We start from the raw sequence: 20,618 nt of genomic DNA, 5'->3' as shown, positions 1-20,618 counted from the left end.
AACGATAACCAGTGGAACGTGATCTAACTTGTCACTGGCCAGAACACTGCGACTATAACCAGTGGAACGTGATCTAACTTGCCACTGGCCAGAACACCGCGATTATAGCCAGTGGACAGTGATCTAACTTGTCACTGGCAAGAATACTGCCACTGTAACCAGTGGACCGTGACCTAACTTGTCACTGGTCAGAACAACGCGATGATATCCAGTGGACAGTGATCTAACTGGTCACTGGCCAGAACACCGCGACTATAACCAGTGGACCGTGATCTAACTGGTCACTGGCCAGAACACCGCGACTATAACCAGTGGACCGTGATCTAACTGGTCACTGGCCAGAACACCGCGACTATAACCAGTGGAACGTGAAGTAGTAAAGGGAATGAGAGTCCTGGACCAGTTCCAACAAAAGCCTCTGCAAAAGCCTTATTTCACAGACAGAGGCTTTGGTCGGACCAGTTCCAACAAAAGCCTCTGCAAAAGCCTTATTTCACAGACAGAGGCTTTGGTCGGACCAGTTCCAACAAAAGCCTCTGCAAAGCCTTATTTCACAGACAGAGGCTTTGGTCGGACCTCTAGATCTTGAACAGAGGAATGAGAGTCCGGGACAAAAGCCTCTGCAAAAGCCTTATTTCACAGACAGAGGCTTTGGTCGGACCTCTAGATCTTGCTACTATTACCCCTACTACGAACGCCTAATGTACGCGCTACTGAGCTACCGGGGACATGGTTGAAGTTGGTTGGTATCCTGGGATTGTATCATGTATGCCGTGTTGACAGGAGGTAATACTGTATCATACGGTACGATTAATAATTCTTCTCTTACAAACCCTCTGCCCGGCCCATCCCTCAAGTAGTACAAGTTAGGCTCGTCGGCTTTGATGTCAACTTTATCTATGTTGTAAGTTTTGACTGACCATATCGGATCGGTGGCCCGCTTGCGACTATCGCCCTCATGTTCTCCCGGTTGGTAGAGATACCTCACGAGAGCTCGGTCGGGTACTAGCTTCTCCTTACCAACCCGTGATGGAGCAGCCGGTTCGGCTATCACTGATTTTAATTTGATAGCGTCTGCCGGTTTCTTTCCAGTGAGACGGGTGACCTCATGGTTGATTGCCGACACCACCTTAGGTAACCTCGTGACCCATTCAGTCGATCGTTTTCCTGGGTTGGTCATCTCTCTAGCGTACTGGTGCCCGAATAAGCGCTCAGCTAAAGTCCTATTAAATCTCTCAACTATGGCTTGACTGCGATGGGCTCCGGCCGTGCCACGCCTGACCCTTGTATCGTGTTTGTCTAGCAATTGTGACACGGCACCCATGAAATCCCGGCCGGGGTCAACTTGCAGCTCTGTTGGCCACGTCAGCGGACTGCGTTTGTATATACGTTCGAATCCTCTGGCCACCTGGGAAGAATCTTTCGTGGTCAATGGTTCGGCTTCCTTGTAGCGACTGGCTACGTCGACTACGGTTAAGGCATACTTGTACCTCTTGTCGTGGGGTAGGAACAGTAGGTCTGCCTGGTGAACGTTATTGGGTATGTTAATACCGAACTTCCTTCTAGGCACGTAGCGTGGTGGTGGTAAATAGATCTGCCACAGGGCTTGTTTTTCAAGCCACGCTTTGGCCTCCTCCGGGGATACTCACGCTTTTTTAGCCAGCTTATCTACAGCGCTAGCTCCTTTCCAATACCCACGCGGGCTATAGTAAATAGCCTCAAATCTCTGATTCAATTTTCTCATGTCCATACGCGTACGTGTTTATCCCATCAATAGCTATCCAACGTTTAGTGTCCATAGGCGACAGAGACGTCTTGTTTATAGTCAGTCCGTATATCCTATGACCATCACTTCTAAGTGTGTTCATTTTATGTTTAAAGGTACGGGTCTTGAACAGGGCTTCCTTGAATCTGGCGTGTTTGATGTGTTGTTTCACCACGTACTTCTTAACGCTCTTAGCCTTCCGGATCTCACTATTGTCAGCCTTCAGTATGGAATACATCTTGGGTCTTAAGCCGATGTACTCGACTATGGGCGTGCCAGCACACTCATCCTTCATCTTACCCAGGACCTTTTTATTTACCGTGCTGTGTATGGCATGGTCCTTGGGGTAGTCGCTGGTGTCGTACAAATCGAGGTGTTTTTCATGTCATCGTACACGTCCTCGGTTCGAATCTCCATCAGCAGGGAATCCGTGTCAGTGTACAGCACTTCACACCTATCGCCGTCGTATCGTTTCTTAAGCTCGCTTGTAGTAAAAGTCGTACATCAGGTGTTTGGATAAATCGAGGATGCTCATCCCCACGTAAACAGGCCGGTTGAATTTTATGTGACTTTTCTTCATGTGTAGGGCAACTAAGTCATCGGTGAATATTTTGCTACGGTTGAATGCCGGACTGGCTATCAGTCTCCTGAGTTTGTCTTCCTCATCATCCCGAACCAGTTTCACACGGTCCCACGCGTTTCCTCAGGTTTTCCATAGTCTTACCGAACACCGAGTTGTTCATGAGCTTATAGAGGTTTTTCTCAAAGTCACTGGTGGCAAGCTTTCGGAGGTCTGTGTTCATTCTGATGTAGGGCTCCATCCATGGGCTCTGGTCGAACACGAGCACTCTGTGTATTTTGGTCAGCCTCATACCCAACGACAGGTACAGCTGTAGGTTGCGATAGTGAACGATGTACTTGGTCTTATTCATTAAGTTAGGCACGAGTTTTTCAACGCCCGTCACCCGCCCACCTAACAAGTTATGTTGGTACTCAGACATCCAGTCCGGGTTAACCCTCATACGTTCGGGGGCCAGGGGGTAACTGTTGTGTGATGTGTGTAATGCCTTGGGATACTCCAAGTCAACCTCGAGGATATAACCTTTGTTCGAATCCGGCGCGATGCTCATAATATCGAAATCGGACGATACCCGGCCCCATTCGAATCCCCCTGTGGGTAGATACTGGCTCATGGCCCATCCGTACAGGTTGTTGGCATCGAGGTAGAGAATGTGATTGGTTGGCTTGCTAGGGTCGTAGCCCTTCAAGTATTGATTATTTGCTTTAGCGTATCGTTTGGTTGCCATGGAGATCCCACCTCGCAAGCCTTTCTCAATGAATAGGTGCATGTCGTAATCAGTAAGCAATTCCAACTTAACTCCAGTCTTTTTAAGCAAGGCATCCCACGACAGACCTGGGCTGGTGTAATACCATGCTGGGTCTAGTTTATACTGCTTGAAACATGTCCGCCTAAATGCCTCAAATACGTCGGCTAATAGCAGTACATCCATCCTCAAGTACAGATCGTGATAGTCACCCAGGGTTTTACAACCCAGTTTATTCCATACATTAATAGCGTGCGAGTAATCGTCTTGGGATATTTCCGAGTCGGTCAGATTGCTGTAAAATTCTCTGATGGGGGGTAGTCTGGTCTCGGCGAACTTGGCCCAACTATCCATGTGCTCATAGGGGTACACACCCTTCCTAATAAGCAGGGATCTAGTCTTGGAGTCTGTGTATCGATCGGTAATAGGGAAGGTATCATTGGCCTTGACCAGGCTGTCTAGTGACGACAATAGAAATTGATACGAGTCAATGAACCTAAGACCGTCTAAGCTGAAGGAGATGTATCTCTCCATGTTGTTGGGAATGCACGTTATATTACCATCGATTTTCGCGATGGCCTGCATGATCAAGTGTGAGTCGTACCCTCTCAAGTTGTGAAAGACCACGGGGATGTTTATTGTCTTAGGGGTGATTTTAAGCTTGAGATTACACACGCTGTGAGCGGCGCCTCTATACTTACCGGTTACATGACAGTGATCTCTTACCGAATCAGCGTTAAGTGGCAAGTCGCACACGTGACAGTGGGTGCTACGGGCGTGAACTAGCCAGTCGACTCGGGTCATACGCAAGGGAGCGTCTCTATACAACGCGTTCCTAATAATTTTTTCTTCCCCCTGCAAACACTTTAGAAACCTTTCAGCTGCGTCGGGACCCCTGTATACTACGGGATCTTTCGTTTCCCCGTCACAACGGACGACTACGTATCCAAATCGACAGGCTTCATGCTCCTGTGTTTTGAGTGTGGTGGGGGTCCCGCCGGTAATTGGTTTGACCAAGGCTTCAAAGTCGGCGTATATGACATAAGGTACAGACATTTGGTGCTTGTGGTTGTCGAATTTTAGGATATTGTCACCTTCCTCGGGCATGTCGACGCGTATGGCCGTCTGCCCCACACCTTGGCAATCCTCCTGGTGGGATTCTAATAAATCAGCTCGTGTGAAGCCGTGTAGGCATTGTATGCAAAAGTGTTTTTTCCCATTGTGTTTCGACTGGTCGTGCAACAACCGGCTGAAATGTTTTATCCACGCGTAGTGATACTTTTCACCTCGTTGGATCATGAATATATTGATAACACGTTTCCCCACCACTGGGCTGAGCCTGTGTATTATTGTTGTGTTGCCTTCGTGCCCAAAGACATTTATAGCTAGATTATTCTGTTTTTCTATTTTAGTGATCTGGGATATGGGGGTTGGTTCATCTATACCATCCCAGTTGAGTCTATCATCTTGGGGATAGCTAGAAAGCCTGTCTGAATGAGTGTTAGCTGGAAACAAGGCTGACCTGATAGCTAACCTCAAGCAATCGTCTCCTCTATTCTTGACGTTGACCATGGCATGTTTTTTCTTATAGTAGGGGGGCAAGTCTAGGTATGACCCACCTCTGAATGGCACGTAGTTAGCTATGTCTAGATAGACATTATCGATTTTATCTACAGCCCACCCGGACCCCAAGTGTGTGTAGCGTTCTAGGTATTCCTGTATCTGCTGAAAACTAGTATCGATCGATGCGTCTATGGTCTCTATCTGGGTCACGACCTCTTGTTTACCCCGGAAGTAAGGCTGAACGTACTCAGTAACGTCCCCTACGTTCTTCTCGAGTGACATTTTAACTGTGATTTGAAATTTGATACTTCCCAGACTGGCTAGTTCCTGATTTTTATCAGCTATCAGTGGCTGGAGATCTGCGACATCTATGTTCCTATCAACATGCATGCGCCAGCCTCTTAAATAATTACCACGCTCAGTGGGTACGAACTGTATAGTAGTCATAGTTGCGTACACACTTAAGAACCAATGTCTAATTGGGCCGCCGTAAAGGTAAAAAATAATAATGCTATACATAGCTATACTGCTATCTTGAGAAGTTGCCTACGTTCTTTTATGTAGGCCTTTTTATTCTCGTAGATGAGGTGATGTCTGACTACGTTCGCTCCGTGAGCTTTACATAAACAGTAGTGCCCTTTGACCCCTATACCACACACAGAACACGAGTAGTTAGGGCTTCCCATGTGGAAACAACAGTACCCATGAGTCCCGCATTCCCTACCACAGGTCTCGGTCTTCCCCATAAGTATATATTCGCATCGGTACATGTTTAGCATACTTATATACGTATTAGTCTAATTGTTTTGCAACCAAAGCAGTCACCGCTATACCCAGCGCTATGAAGGTCAGTTCACGGTCCATTTGTCCCTTGGATGGTGTGTAGTACTGAGCGAGTGTGGGCTTCTGTAGTGGCTCCAATCGTTTACCAGTTAATAAGTAGTATTGTTTCACTGCGTCGTCGACATCGTGGAATGTTTGAACGGCATGGTTTTCACGTCTGAGTTGTTCGTTAATGTAATCGATCCTCTGGAGGCGTTGTTTAGCGTACTCGGTCTGTGCTGCCTGTAATCGTTCTACAGCGAGATCGTGCCGTTTTCTCTCTGCCTGTATTTCAGCCGCGTGTGACCCTCGTAGTTTTGAAAAGAGGAAATTACTCCCGGAAAATGCTAGAGCATTCACTAACGCACAACCGACCATCATAGCAATCGTGGCCATCCTATATTTACTTCATAATATTTTCAGGTATTATCCCTTGTTTTACTAGGATGTCTTTAGTGGCCATCGCCATACCAAGGTCCATTATAAGCATACCCATATCATGCAGGTTGAAATCTAGCTTAATAGTTGGTTGTTTAAGCACCATTTTGGTTAACCGAGCGTACTCTACGGCTAGACTGGCGACCACGGTGGCGTGGTATGCGTCGTTGACGAACGTTTTCCCTTCCGACATTATGTATATGATATAAAAATATATATTTTATTGCATGATATGCGGGTTGACTTCTAATTGTGGGACCGGATCCTTGGGATTCCTGTGTCGTGTATATAACCACGAGATAGCCACGGCAGCAGTTGCACATACAACCAACAAGAGTCGCTCCGGGTTGATAATTTTATGTTGGTTACACCACCGTTTTTTACCGGCAGCTACTCTCTTAGGATTCTTCTGCCTGGTTACTGTGTGGGGGGTTTCCTCCAGTTGTTGGGTCTCCTCCAGTTGGGGTTCCTGTGCAGCATCCATCTATACTATTATTATTATTTTTCCTCTCAAATTGACAATGCTTTGCCGTGATAATCGCCGCCGTAACCGGGGCTAACAACATACCATATTTGTGGTACAGCTCGCAGCTAATAGAGCTTAAAGCGTGTTCGATAAAAGGGTCTTTCTCTAGGTCTTCCCACAAGTAAAGTCGGCGCTCCGGGGGGATGGGAAGGAAGTACGACGCAATACCAGTGTATATCTGGGTCATAGCCGATCCTATTGTTTTTGTCATTTCTGCACCTAGTCTACCCTCGTATCTAGCGTACAGTTTATCGATTTCTTCGGCTGACATTTTGTGAATTTTATCGGGAGTGTAGTCCCCAAAGTAATGTTTGGCTTTGCCACCAACAACCAAAGCCACCAGTTTCTCTCTCTTATCAGCGTCCACCTGTGGTGATTGGGGTACCAACAATTGTTCGAGCAGTTCATCGCACTCCATCTTATAATGTAACAAGTAAGATTTAATTTTAACAATATAATACCCGATGCAGGCGAAACACAGAGAAATGAAAGTTAAATTGCACACGACAAACACTTCAAATATCATAGCTATAACTAAATGCTAAGCATTTGCTAACCATTTGCTAAGCATTGCTAAGCTAAAACACCCTATAGGCCTCGGGTTGGTCGGTCTTGAGCACGAGCTTAGCGTGTTTAGTTTCAGCTAGCTGTTTCTTCACCCGTTCCCGTTCTAATTTGCTCATCACATCGTTCTCTCTCAAACACTCTTCGAACGAATCCCTGTCCTTGCAGTGAAATAAGGCCACCCATCGCGTCTGCTCCCTGAGGTCTTTCAACACCGAGTTGAACTTCTGCGTTAGTACCCATACGCTGTGATTTGCGTGTCGGCCGGAGAAGGCCAGGTACGATAGCATGTCTCTCTTTTTTGTTATCTCACGATTAACGCTGCAGTCATCCAGTATGAACAACGTAGACTCTCCTTTAAATTTCTCGTGTAGAGCTTTCAACCAGTCCTGCAGGCGTGTTCCCGGATCGACTCTGTGTACGTCCGGGTCCGTCATAACCCAAGGTCTTTCCGTGTACGTTTTATTCATACTTAGAGTAGGGCACATGATAACGATGTTGTCGAACACATCCCTGTAGTACCCCTCCAACATATCCAACACGAAAACGGTCTTACCACAACCAGTCTGCCCACACACTATGGCGCAGTGTGGCTCGCAGGGTAGCATCTGCCTACACCCATTAGTAGATGGCTTGCACGAATCTCCCATTGTCTATATTAAGTTGCGCGTCCATAATAACGTACAGATTTCATTTCAACTTGCCAGAGGGTTGAGCCTTCTTGGTAATCTGGATAGTAATCCCTTCGCTACCATTGTCTATACGGCAGCCGCTACCGTGTAGTTTATTGTCATCCGTGGATCGCATGTCCAACCACAGCGCGTACTTGTTGGTTAAGTATTCGCCGATTTGCACGGAGGATAGGTCCAGGTCTTTGGCTATATATGGGTGTTTGCTCGGCCGCTTTTTTATCTCATCCCACTGTTGGTACGCACGCATACCATGACTAAACAGCTGGTTTGGTATGCCCTCTATAGTCACTTCCACCTTTTCGATCTCGGGATTGAAAAACTTCTCGCTATCCCTCCGGACCGGCTCGTAATCCTCCACAGGGACGACCAGGATGCCTTTCATCGATCGCGCCGGCACGTTCAGGTTGATATTCCACACAGTGTCGCTCTTATCCCGCACGATAGATCTATGTCTTAGTACACGATCGTACAGGATGGCCACATTCCCCGAGTACCGGCTTCAAACATGCCTGGCCAGCTCCGGGCTAGTGACCATGTCGAACTCTAGAGAGATGTTGTCTATGGTATAACTGGCCTCATCGCCGTTCGGCGTACGCACTACTTTGCTGTAGTCGTTAAACGTTAGCTCGTATTCCAGCCTATCACCCAGCGCGGCCTGGTAAAACGGCGCGTGTTCCGTAAGCAACTCGAAGTCGAGCGGCACGCAGAACCTGTTCCCGTACGCTTGAGCGATGGCCTTTTCACCGTCCGATAGCTTGTCTAGCTGGTCTTGCGTGAAAGCATACCCAATGCGCGATCTGGTCGATTTGCTTATACCCTGGTACACGTCGTTGACACGTTCTCCCTCGCTTTTCAAGAGGTCCTTGTAGCAGTGAAAGACGTTGCTATCGTCGATGCTAAGCACCTCGTTGCCGGTAATCTTGATGGTGGTTTTCTTGATAATAGCTCAACCTACGTTCCGCACTAGCTCGCGTTTGTCGTTGTCGGAGGTTAACGTGATGTTGAACGCTAGTCGAACCGTGCCTGGTACGATTAGGTCATTCGCGCCAAGGTTTGGAAATCTAACCAGCAGCGTTTGATTCTGGTCTATCTTGCTGGGATTGTTGGTGATGGTCACAGACTGACGCACGGCTTTGACGCCTAGTGGCTCTCTCGATCTTCTAAAAGGATCTAGTTTTCTACCGTACATTGTTATATAAATGAAATATATAAGTTTTAATACTAAATAATGGCCGAGTACATACCTATGGATGATATGTGGGATGATAGTGCCCAGGCATTCGGGGATGACACCACATTCACTACCCCCTTAAGTACTGAACTTATACAGCCGGCTGTCGACGATTATTACAACGCAGTTGAAAATAGAGACAACATCAAGCCGTTGGGGAGGGACTATTCCAAGTTTACCGTCGATAAGAAGGGCACGCTGCGATTGAAGGCTCACCCGGGGGTTGATATCATAAAAAAAGACGGGAAGCCGTATGCTTTGTCAACACTCACCAGTCGCCCTGGGGGGGGGTCAGCTGATCCGTGATGAACTAGGTTTCATAGATTACAGCGGAGCACGGCCAAAGCTTCCCCCGAAGGCCGTCCAAGATCTGCAAGCAGCCAGACCCAAAGACGATGACCCCCAACGTGCTAAAGAAACGTCAGACAGTATCGAAAAAATATTGGCTATGTATCATGACAAACCCTTGCCGGGTCTCGAATTTCCTCTGAGGGAACTGCGAGGTCTAGACGAAGCCTTAAAACATGTACGCGGAGAACTCGTTAACAACATGCGTAAACTGAACGAAGTCGACGAGCGCATCGCTCGAGAGAAAATAAAACTCACCGAAACTGAAGACGATGATATGAAACATCATATCGAAGAGAGAATAAAAAACTTGGAAGACGAGAGATGGACTCGGTTGGAGTCCGCTTCCTCGAACAGGGAAGTCCTACGATCCCAGATCAGTCGTGTACGAGAAACCATCGATCGAATCCTCCACCAAGACACCATGCTAGCTGACAGGATTCGGATCCTGTTCCGTGAGCAAGGCATCACCATCGTCAGCATTGTTACTGCATTGGGCTTCATCATATCAACCCTGGTGGTGTCACTGAGTCCCACACCCCCAAGTGGCGGCACACCAACACCCACAGGTGGTGTCAAAGACTGGATTAAAAAACTCGGGGAGGCCATGGCTAAACTGGCTGGTAAGGCCGGCGAAGCCCTGCCTGGCATCCTGGGTAGCATAGTCTCGTGGTTGCTGGGTGCTTTAGCTAAAACTGCCACGTGGCTCAGTCAAAACCTGTGGGCAGCTATCGTCGCCGTAGCTGGTCTGGTGTACGTAGCGGCTAAGGAATTTTTAACCAAATAAGACCCAAAGCTACCCCCCCAACCACCAGGGCTGTTTTACTATCGATGTGCTGCTGATTGGATTGTGCAGGCTGTGGTTGTGGGTGTGTTCGTTGAACCCTAGGCTCAGGGGGTGGTGCCACTATGCCAGTTTCACCGGTCGTGGATGGCTGGACGTGGGGGATGTTAACATCGAGGTTGACGCCCAACTTTTGACCCACCGTAGCTATGACTATTTCATTGTTGTAGCCCACCACTTTTTTTACTCTCAGTTGCATATCACTCGGAGCCATGTACAGTCCCACGTCGAACACGTAGTCGACTTTCGACCTGGCATATTCCAACACGTTTTGGTAGCGTTTGATGGCACTCGGTAGATCAACTGGAGCATTGATAGCATCCTCTACATTGACAACGAACTGTTTCTGTGCGTCGTAAGCAGTCCCCTTGCCTAGGATATTGGAACGCGTTTGCGTCTGCGCACCCAACAGCGCCCACACGTGCGTTCGAATCGAGTCGTTTAACCTGATTACACCGGCACGAGTATACCCTTTCGACGTGTCCAACATGAATTTTTTCCAGTCACCCCCCTGCTCGAACCTCCAGACTCGGTAATCCTTGCTGTCGTCGAATGCCATGTAACGGTCATCCCACTCGTTGGTTGTGATATGATACGTCTTGTATCCCCAATCTTGCAACTTCTTGCTGGCTTCCACGAGGGGCATGTTGTGGACAATGGGAATACCCAACCCGTGGTTCGGTCCCGGCAAACGCCAATCTGTTTTAGTGTCGATTCCGAATTCGTTGCAAATACGTTCGTAGGCCCGTCTATCGTACTGGTTGTTTACTGCATTCCACGCTTTTTCCTGTGGGAGCGGAGCGCTGATCTCTTTGAGGATACGCCTGACCTGGTAGTACACGTGAAACGTGAACACAGACTGACTCAGCGGTCCACGCCGAGTGTCGGTCAATACCACACCACTCCCCGTTGTAGCGCACCACACTGCGAAGTTGAGTTGATTCTGCCAGAACTGCATCGGATTGTTGAACCAAGCGTGCACTGTCTTAGTGTTAGTCACCGAAAACTTATACTTATCGAACACATCTATGAACTGGGCGTCGAAATACAACCCGGCAGCGACCACGATCTTCATGTTTTAAAACTATTATATAATGAGTTTATATACTCTAACATGTACATAACACTTCCAGGAATAACTAGCGGCGAGGCCGTTCAGCTGACGCACGCGATCGATAACACGTCGGGTCAACTCGAAGTAGCACTGTGCGATATAACCTACCTACCGCGATGGACTAACATCAACGCTAGCAACAATAAACTGTTCGTCGGTGGCAATCGCAACCAGATAATTGATGGTTACTACAGCGTGTGCTCTCTAAGCGACGAGGTATTCAAACCACTGGGAGCCGAACTCAAGATGAACGACTCAAACAGCACAGTGGTGTTAATCAACAACGGAAGAAACTCCTTGCGGCTAGGCCGGCCATTGGCGAGGACACTCGGCATGCAGCCTGACGAGGTAAAACCAACGACTACAGTCACAGGCGCGAAGTTACCCGACCTAGTACCGTACCGAGAGCTGTGCATTCATCTCAACCAGGTTAGCACAACGGACAACGTTCAAGGGGGTCACCCTTCCACTATACTGAGAGCCGTACCGGTGAAAACGGAGAAATACAACGACGGCAGAACCGAGTCGTTTTCAACGTGGCAGTATAAGAGGTTAACCCAAGGTAATATCCCTGAATTGATAATATCGGTGTTAGATATAAATCATAATCTCGTGAATATAGGATACCTCAGCGTAACACTGCACATAAAATGACCAGCGCACAAGGCCCCGGAATGAAGTTGAAAAAATGCATCAATGTGGGGATCTCCGACCTCGGAGACACACGCGGATTCGACGACCCCGGAGTAGATGGTAAATTGTACGCCTTGCAACTAAAAAACAGCATTTACAAACGCGTTGAAGTCCCCTCCGGTGGTACTAGCAACCTAAGTGATATAGTAGATACCACAAGAGCGGTAGTCAACACTAAGTACACCCTTGTCAACACCGGTGATGATAACTGGATAATATACCCATCGTTCGGGGGTAAACTGTTCGACTTAGACGATGTTGAGAGAACTACCGTCGCCTGAAACAAGCCATATACGCTCGTCTTCACCGATGATGACAAGTGGGTGTTATTACCCGATAAAGCCGACTGGCTTCTCAATATTAAGCTCGGCTCCCCCTACGTGTTCACGGATAATAAAGACAACTACCTAAATAAAGTCGTTAACAACGGAACCCTGCTAGTGGCTTACGTTCCGGCTCAGAGGCGTAGCGTAATCATCAGCCCAGTCGCCAGTACGGCATCCCACATGCTATCGAGTAAACCGAGCATGCAAAACGTTGTATTGCAGTTGGTGTCTGAATTCGAAGGCGTGGTCAAGATCCCGGAGAGCATACCGGCGAACTCAACACTGGTCATCCAAGTATACCTAGGGGAACCATCGCGGAATGATGTAGAGATCGTCAAGGGGGTCAAACTCGGGTGGGGGAAACAACAACAGTATCACGTTTGTAACGTTTACGTGCGGGTGGGTGTCGACTCCAAAACCAGTCTGCAGGGTGTCAACGTGATCGTGGAAGACACGATTTCACTAACCAAGATATTCCTACCCGACAATATACACTTCATGGGGGTGCACTTCACCCCTGAACTATTATCAGAAAACCAGTTGGAAATTATATCGTAATAGTATTATAGCAATGTCTTGGCTTCGTCCCAACACTACTCTTAACGATCTAGGGGACACGGAGGGATTCGATCAGCCTGGTGAGGAAGGCACCTTATACATCCTGCACTTGAAAGACAACGTGTATAGGCGGGTGTCGTTATCAGATTTTAAAGAGCCCGAATGGATAATCAACTTAACCTTTACCTCACCTTATGTCTCATTTAAGGAAGGAAACTATATCTCTGAAATTAGAAATAGAGGTACCATACCCTCGTGTTTCGTTCCAGGTCGTAATACAAAGATTGGACTAACCCCGTCCAGTATGTTAAATACATCATCCATAGGGGGTGAGTTAAAGTATTCCTGCTTCGGGCTCATACAGGTTCCGAGTATGACCCCAGGTTCAACACTCATCATAGAATTCTATATCCGTGACGTTTCTAGTAGTAAAGAACAACAACTTTTACCCGGGGTGACAGTACACTGGAGTGTCCAGAGCAATAACCAACGTTACCGTATCATCATACAAACGGACCCCTCAACGGGTTCTATAACCTACTCAATAAACCCACCCTACTATGGGGTTCGTGTGGATGCAGAGTTACCTATTCACTTCGGAACTATTTTCCTAACCAGTGAATTACACTTTAAAAGCTTCAAGTTAGTTGATCGATTATTAACTGATACCCAATTAAAATATCTTTTGTAATATATATTATAGGATGGGGCTGTACCCAGTCGTAGAGGAAGTAGTGAAGACCCTGGAAACTGTAGACGGGTTCCGCTTGAGTCAGTTATGCGATGTAAAACACCAACTAGAACAAGATCGCGACAAGCGTAAAGCACTGTGTAAGAAGTACCATAGAGCTTTCAATGTCGTGGATGGTGTTGACACCACCCTTATGACAACCAGCATGGGCCTAGGGGTGGCAGGTGTTGGGTTGTTAGCTACCATCGTGGCCGCACCTATAGTGATGGGACTCGAAATAACGGCTGGGGTGACAGGGGTGTTAGGGTTGATACTTAAGTTTGCATCCCGCAGACTGCATCGTAAAGCATTGAAACACGACGAAATCAGGGTTCTGGCCGAAGCAAAGCTGAACACGGTGAGTGAGCGTATTTCCACGGCACTCACTGACAGTAAGATCTCGGAGGAGGAGTTTCGTTCAATCCTCTCTGAACTCACAAAATATGACAAAATGAAACAAGATATTCGATCCAAGTCTCGTAAGTCTGCTATAAGCGAGGATGAGAAAAAAAAGTATATAGAACAGGGGGTACAAAAAGCCCGGCAAGCCTTTATTACGAACACCAAAGAGATCCTAGGCGATTCACATTAAACTGTTTCGTTGAGGTAAACATGGCATAGTGTCATAGCGGCACGTTAGACGCAGCCCAGTATTGGATGATACAATCCCAGGATACCAACCAACTTCAACCATGAAACAAGATATTCGATCCAAGTCTCGTAGGTCTGCTATAAGCGAGGATGAGAAAAAAAAGTATATAGAACAGGGGGTACAAAAAGCCCGGCAAGCCTTTATTACGAACACCAAAGAGATCCTAGGCGATTCACATTAAACTGTTTCGTTGAGGTAAACATGGCATAGTGTCATAGCGGCACGTTAGACGCAGCCCAGTATTGGATGATACAATCCCAGGATACCAACCAACTTCAACCATGTCCCCGGTAGCTCAGTAGCGCGTACATTAGGCGTTCGTAGTAGGGGTAATAGTAGCAAGATCTAGAGGTCCGACCAAAGCCTCTGTCTGTGAAATAAGGCTTTTGCAGAGGCTTTTGTCCCGGACTCTCATTCCTCTGTTCAAGATCTAGAGGTCCGACCAAAGCCTCTGTCTGTGAAATAAGGCTTTGCAGAGGCTTTTGTTGGAACTGGTCCGACCAAAGCCTCTGTCTGTGAAATAAGGCTTTTGCAGAGGCTTTTGTTGGAACTGGTCCGACCAAAGCCTCTGTCTGTGAAATAAGGCTTTTGCAGAGGCTTTTGTTGGAACTGGTCCAGGACTCTCATTCCCTATACTACTCGTGACCTAACTTGTCACTGGCCAGAACACTGAGATTATAACCAGTGGACAGTGATCTAACTTGTCACTGTCCAGAACACCGCAAAGATAACCAGTGGACCGTGATCTAACTTGTCACTGGCTAGAACACCGCGACTGTAGCCAATGGACAGTGATCTAACTTGTCACTGGCCAGAACACCGTGACTATAACCAGTGGACAGTGATCTAACTTGTCACTGGCCAGAACACCGCAAAGATAACCAGTGGACACTGATCTAACTTGTCCCTGGCCAGAACACCGTGACTATAACCTGTGGAACGTGATCTAACTTGTCACTGGCCAGAACACCGCAAAGATAACCAGTGGACAGTGATCTAACTTGTCACTGGCCAGAACACCGCAAAGATAACCAGTGGACCGTGATCTAACTTGTCACTGGCCAGAACACTGTGACTATAACCAGTGGAACGTGACCTAACTTGTCCCTGGCCAGAACACCGCGACTATAACCTGTGAAACGTGATCTAACATGTCACTGGCCAGAACACCGCAAAGATAACCAGTGGACCGTGATCTAACTTGTCACTGGCCAGAACACCGCGACTGTAACCAGTGGACAGTGATCTAACTTGTCACTGGCCAGAACACCGCAAAGATAACCAGTGGACCGTGATCTAACTTGTCACTGGCCAGAACACCGCAAAGATAACCAGTGGACCGTGATCTAACTTGTCACTGGCCAGAACACCGCGACTGTAACCAGTGGACAGTGATCTAACTTGTCACTGTCCAGAACACCCAGACTATAACCAGTGGAACGTGATCTAACTTGTCACTGGCCAGAACACTGCGACTATAACCAGTGGACAGTGATATATCTTGTCACTGGCCAGAACACCGTGACTATAACCAGTGGACCGTGATCTAACTTGTCACTGGCCAGAACACCGCGACTATAACCAGTGGACAGTGATATATCTTGTCACTGGCCAGAACAAAGCGACTATAACCAGTGGAACGTGATCTAACTTGTCACTGGCCAGAACACTGCGACTATAACCAGTGGACAGTGATATATCTTGTCACTGGCCAGAACACCGTGACTATAACCAGTGGACCGTGATCTAACTTGTCACTGGCCAGAACACCGTGACTATAACCAGTGGAACGTGACCTAACTTGTCACTGGCCAGAACACTGCGACTATAACCAGTGGACTGTGATCTAACTTGTCACTGGCCAGAACACCGCCACTATAACCAGTGGATAGTGATCTAACTTGTCACTGGCCAAAACACCGCGACCAAAACCAGTCGAAATTGCTAGATCAACCTTTTGAATTACTTGAAGAAAGAGGACAATTGGAATACTTTTGTAAGTGTTTTGACCCCCTCGCATGAGATGGACATTGGTCACGACAAGAGCGCCAGAAACAAAACCTTCCTCTATTGAGTGTGTGACAACTGTAGATGGTGTGAAAGTGCCAGATGACGAAGCATGTACGTTAATACCTGATAATACGGTTTGTTAGGGTCAGTTTGCTAAATCTATCGGCTTAGATTTGGTTCAGCGACTGCATGTATGCTTTTGACTTTTGCGAATTTAGACTTTCAATAACAGTTATTATTGGAACATTTGCCATAGCAATCACAGAAAATAGGGTGAAGGTCATATGCAGAGCGGGTGTCTAAACTGACTCGGTGGGTCGGCATAGTGGATTTCTACTCTCCATAATCTCAGACAGTCAGAATTCACAAAATATCCCGATGGCGAACATAATATCCTCTGTGTTCAAATACGCCCACTGGGTATACTGTCAGGTGATCTGGTTGTACGGGACTCAGGTAAAGTCTACCCATCATTACAGGTAGTAATCATGGTAAAAATTTGGATGTGTTGTGGTGTGGTGATTCTCTTAAAACATATTCTATGATAGTTTCCAAAACGGGATGACAAATATAGCTGAAAGGCATTGTGTGACATTGGATAAGTTATAACACAAATATATCATCTACTAATATACCTTGATTTTGATCGATTTTGTTAGTCCGTTTTACGCAACATACCCAATAAAACTCACTACGTATATCAATTGTAAGGTCACAGTATCCAATATGATAACGAACATTGTAAGAGAAGTAGCCACTGACCATCCCGTGAAGCACTCGGACAACTACTGACTGTTCACCGAGGATCTGGTACTGTGATTAATTCAGTATATCAAATACATATTCAACGTACCTTCCACAGATAATTTGAGCACTCCAAGTTTTATTTCAGCCTTTTGAATCTGTAAATATGACAGAAAGACATTACCTCTCAGTGAAATCATAAATGGAATGTATATGTTGTGTTACAGACTTTAGTTCGACAAAATGACACAACATATGAATGAATATGTTACCTCTGCTGTCGCCTTTGGTTATTTTAAAACATATATTTGTTAGAATGCATTAATTACCTTTTCCTTTAGTCCTTGTATACCGTTCTCCAACCCTGTATAAAATAACAAGAACTGCAGTTATGATCTTACAAATATAAATCATGTATACAAATAAAAGTCATGTGATTATGTAGTCTGTTTAATGCCAACTATTTTGTGTATATATCATGATAATCTCACTTGGAAAATATTAAACGACGCAAAAACTGTCAAAAGGATGGACTTGTATAATCATTATTCTAATTCTTGTTCCAATTGACAACTAATGAATTATCATATATTTTGCTACTCACTTGTTATTTCGTCGTTGTGGTGTTGGACCTCTTTCTTAAGTTCATCTTTCTGGAACCACAAAGTGAAGTGACAAAGAAAGCAGGAATACATTGTACTAGTATATAGGGAAAAGTACATACATGCCTTCTGCATCAGTTGTTAAAGTAGAATGAAGCAAATCGAACGTCCATGTCCATAATATCAAGATTTAAACGTGTATGATCTTTATTCATATCGTGCAATCTCAGTTCAGGTTAAGTACCATATTTAAACATCTATCCTGTCCTAAAAATGATATTAAAGGGGATAGCTTTTCAAAGCTGGTGCTTCGTGTTGATTCCAAATTAGAACTAGGCAGTTAACTTGAAACTAGGTTTGAAATCAACAAAGACATGTGATATAATCAGCAATTGCATTATAAGATTAGATAGTCCCGAAAGTCAACACAAATCAATGCAAAGATATCACTATAGCAGTACAACATAGAGTGACAGTACAAATACAACGGTAATATAATACAAGATCAGTGACATGCTAGAACATTCCACAACACTCTCTAGGGTAGAGCAATCTGGAATCAGCAGATTGTACTTCCTGATCTCTCCATAATATTCTGTGGGTCAGAATATGGCGAAACCTCTAAATGTGGCACAATTCTATATATAGAGCACACTACTGCCCTCTACTGAATGCCAACAATGTTCTACACTTGGATTTCTGCTGTCAGGCCAGCTCGATGAACGGCTTCCTTTGTGGGGTAAACTGAACCAGCCATGACTGACGAGACCCTTTTTGTGGAGTCCAAAGAATCTGGTTTTGAGGTTCCAGACATCAACATTTCTGTAACGCTACCCCTGCTTTAACAGCCACAATCAGGTCACAGTTGAAATAAGGAAGTTATGAATTAATATTTGACACACTGCCAGTAAGAAAAGAAAACAATATATATAAGAGAAATGTGTATTGATAGGTTATATAATTTTTCATTATGAAAGATGCCCAAATATGTCTTTAACGAATATCAAGGTATAAATCACATCTATTTAGTGATGTCGATGGCACGCCTATTATGAAGAACGTATGGCCGATATATAGTTGTATATATGTCTGGTAAAATTTCATTTACCTTCTTCTTGATGCTTTGTGCGTCCTCGCGTTCACCTGAAGATGCAATTTTTCGGACAAAATTAATATTTTATACTTATCCTTACTAATGCTATATTGGTTATCTCCCGTCTCCTTCGAATTCCTTTAAGCGAACGTACAATCACATACCCTAGAGTTGCCTCCCCTAGCTTTTCCCGCCAAAAGGCATGCAGTCCTCATTCTCCCACACTAAGGCTTGCAGAGTAATCCGTAGTGCTGAGAGGGGACGGCTGGGAAATCATGGGTCAGGATAAATATACAATATCTTATCCGAAAATTTACATATTTTTCGTTATCCTGACTCACGCTCTATTGCTTATTGCATCCCACGGAAGAGGTGTTGGGTCAGCCAGCTTCGGGATTCTCTTGTGACTGAATAATCACATCAACGATCGCTCATATACCCCCCTGGAAACTCTTCTTGCGGATCGAACACGTCAAATTTTCCTGAATATTAGGGGACCACCTTCTTTTACGTGTGTAATAAAAGTAAATCTTAGAGATTTCGTGGATTTAAGATAAATAGAACGCCTGACTGTCTATATATCTTGAACTACCAATATGTTCAGGTAAGGACTATTATCAAACCCATATGTTAAGGATTATAACCGAAACTGAGCCTATATCACTCATGCGCTGACTCATCTTGTAAGGCAGGGGAACATGGACTCTGCCGGTGACAATGGATCAGCTGCCTCGCGTCAACGAGTCTACGTGACAAGGGTGAGGATTCTCATCGTCTGGCAGGAATCGTGAGTTGCTGGGTGGCCAAAACTGGTGTATACCTAATACATGTTCAGTGGCCATATCTCGTATATAGTGGTAGGCGAACAGAGTGTCCGACTTCCTAAAGCAGCCTTCCATGATGGATGATAAAGAACAGTTTCCATGTAGGGCGAGTGTCGAGGCCAGTGCTCTTACTTCATGTGGGTCCGATGCTGTAGACGGCTCTAACCCTGCTGCTTTATACGCTCGAAGGATCACAGGTCTGATCCAAAAAGGTTATGGTAGTTCGGGAGACCTACAGTCCTGGCGGCTGATAGCAGGATTAATAGACGCTTGAACTTCCTCATCCTTGCAGCAGATCTGTCAAGGTATAGATGCTTGATGGGCATTTAGAAGTTGGGAGGTAACACAACAATGTATGGTATGGATTTACAACTTCTTTAATGTTTACAACACGACGTTTCTTGGCTACTTCTTGCCCTTACATCAGATGAATGACAGAATATGAAACAAGCAAAATATATAGTATGTACAGGAAGCCAGTGAGATAGTATCACAGATTGAGATGAACAAGTTTGAGATTAAGATTGAGATGAGATTAAGTGATGTGTTTTGATGAGATGTACCAAAAAATACCAAAAAAATAGGATACCAACTGAAAGAAAAAATTATTATGACTGTCAAAATTGAAAACAAAATGGCCGCCAAATCTCCTTTTTGGTGGAAAAAATACTACATACTTACATCAGTATATTGTGAAATATAACTGACCACTCTATAATTAAAATGTTGATATTGTTGTCATCACAAGGTATAGAACTGCCTTTCATTAAAAACAATAATTAAATTGGATTTTGTTAACATTATTTCATCGCAGTTTTTTTTGTAAATGTATTTTATCAAAATTGCCATTGATTATTAGGAATAAGTTAACAAATAGTTTTAGTTGTTACATAGTTCAGATGACTTTTTAAGACATTTAAAGAGTGCTCATCTTCAATAAATAGGATTCAGATGTTTTTTTGGACCATCAAAATTGAAAAACAAAATTGCTGCGATAGTTGCCGTAAGTAGTGGTGGGTGTGCACGGTATGACATCACCCATGACACATTAGAGTTGTCATTGAAACAACTTTCGTCATCACCAGGCCTCATGCAGCTACGCGTAGCAGTACAAGGACGATTTGATCTCCTGCATTTGCAGCGCATTGTTTGAC

The 20,618-nt window shown here is 45.4% G+C and overlaps 1 protein-coding gene across 6 annotated transcripts in view; it reads right to left on the bottom strand.

Annotated features, from left to right (window-relative positions):
• LOC124267977 (chromosome partition protein Smc-like) overlaps nt 1–20,618 on the bottom strand; it is a 71,734-nt gene that overhangs the window by 20,894 nt on the left and 30,222 nt on the right. For all 6 annotated transcript variants that reach the window (XM_046702981.1, XM_046702978.1, XM_046702977.1 and 3 more), the window contains exons 7-10: nt 18,656–18,690; nt 17,550–17,598; nt 17,275–17,309; nt 17,055–17,103 (exon numbers count right to left, since the gene is read on the bottom strand). In XM_046702981.1, the coding sequence (XP_046558937.1) occupies nt 17,055–17,103; nt 17,275–17,309; nt 17,550–17,598; nt 18,656–18,690 (168 nt within the window). The remainder of the gene's footprint in view (nt 1–17,054; nt 17,104–17,274; nt 17,310–17,549; nt 17,599–18,655; nt 18,691–20,618) is intronic.

This window comes from Haliotis rubra, unplaced genomic scaffold (genome assembly GCF_003918875.1).
Source record: "Haliotis rubra isolate DU_JTF1 unplaced genomic scaffold, ASM391887v1 Scf1351, whole genome shotgun sequence".
In the NCBI taxonomy this organism is placed as follows: domain Eukaryota; kingdom Metazoa; phylum Mollusca; class Gastropoda; order Lepetellida; family Haliotidae; genus Haliotis; species Haliotis rubra.
Note: the sequence above shows the minus strand (reverse complement) of the source record. Positions and strands in the feature narration are given on the sequence as shown.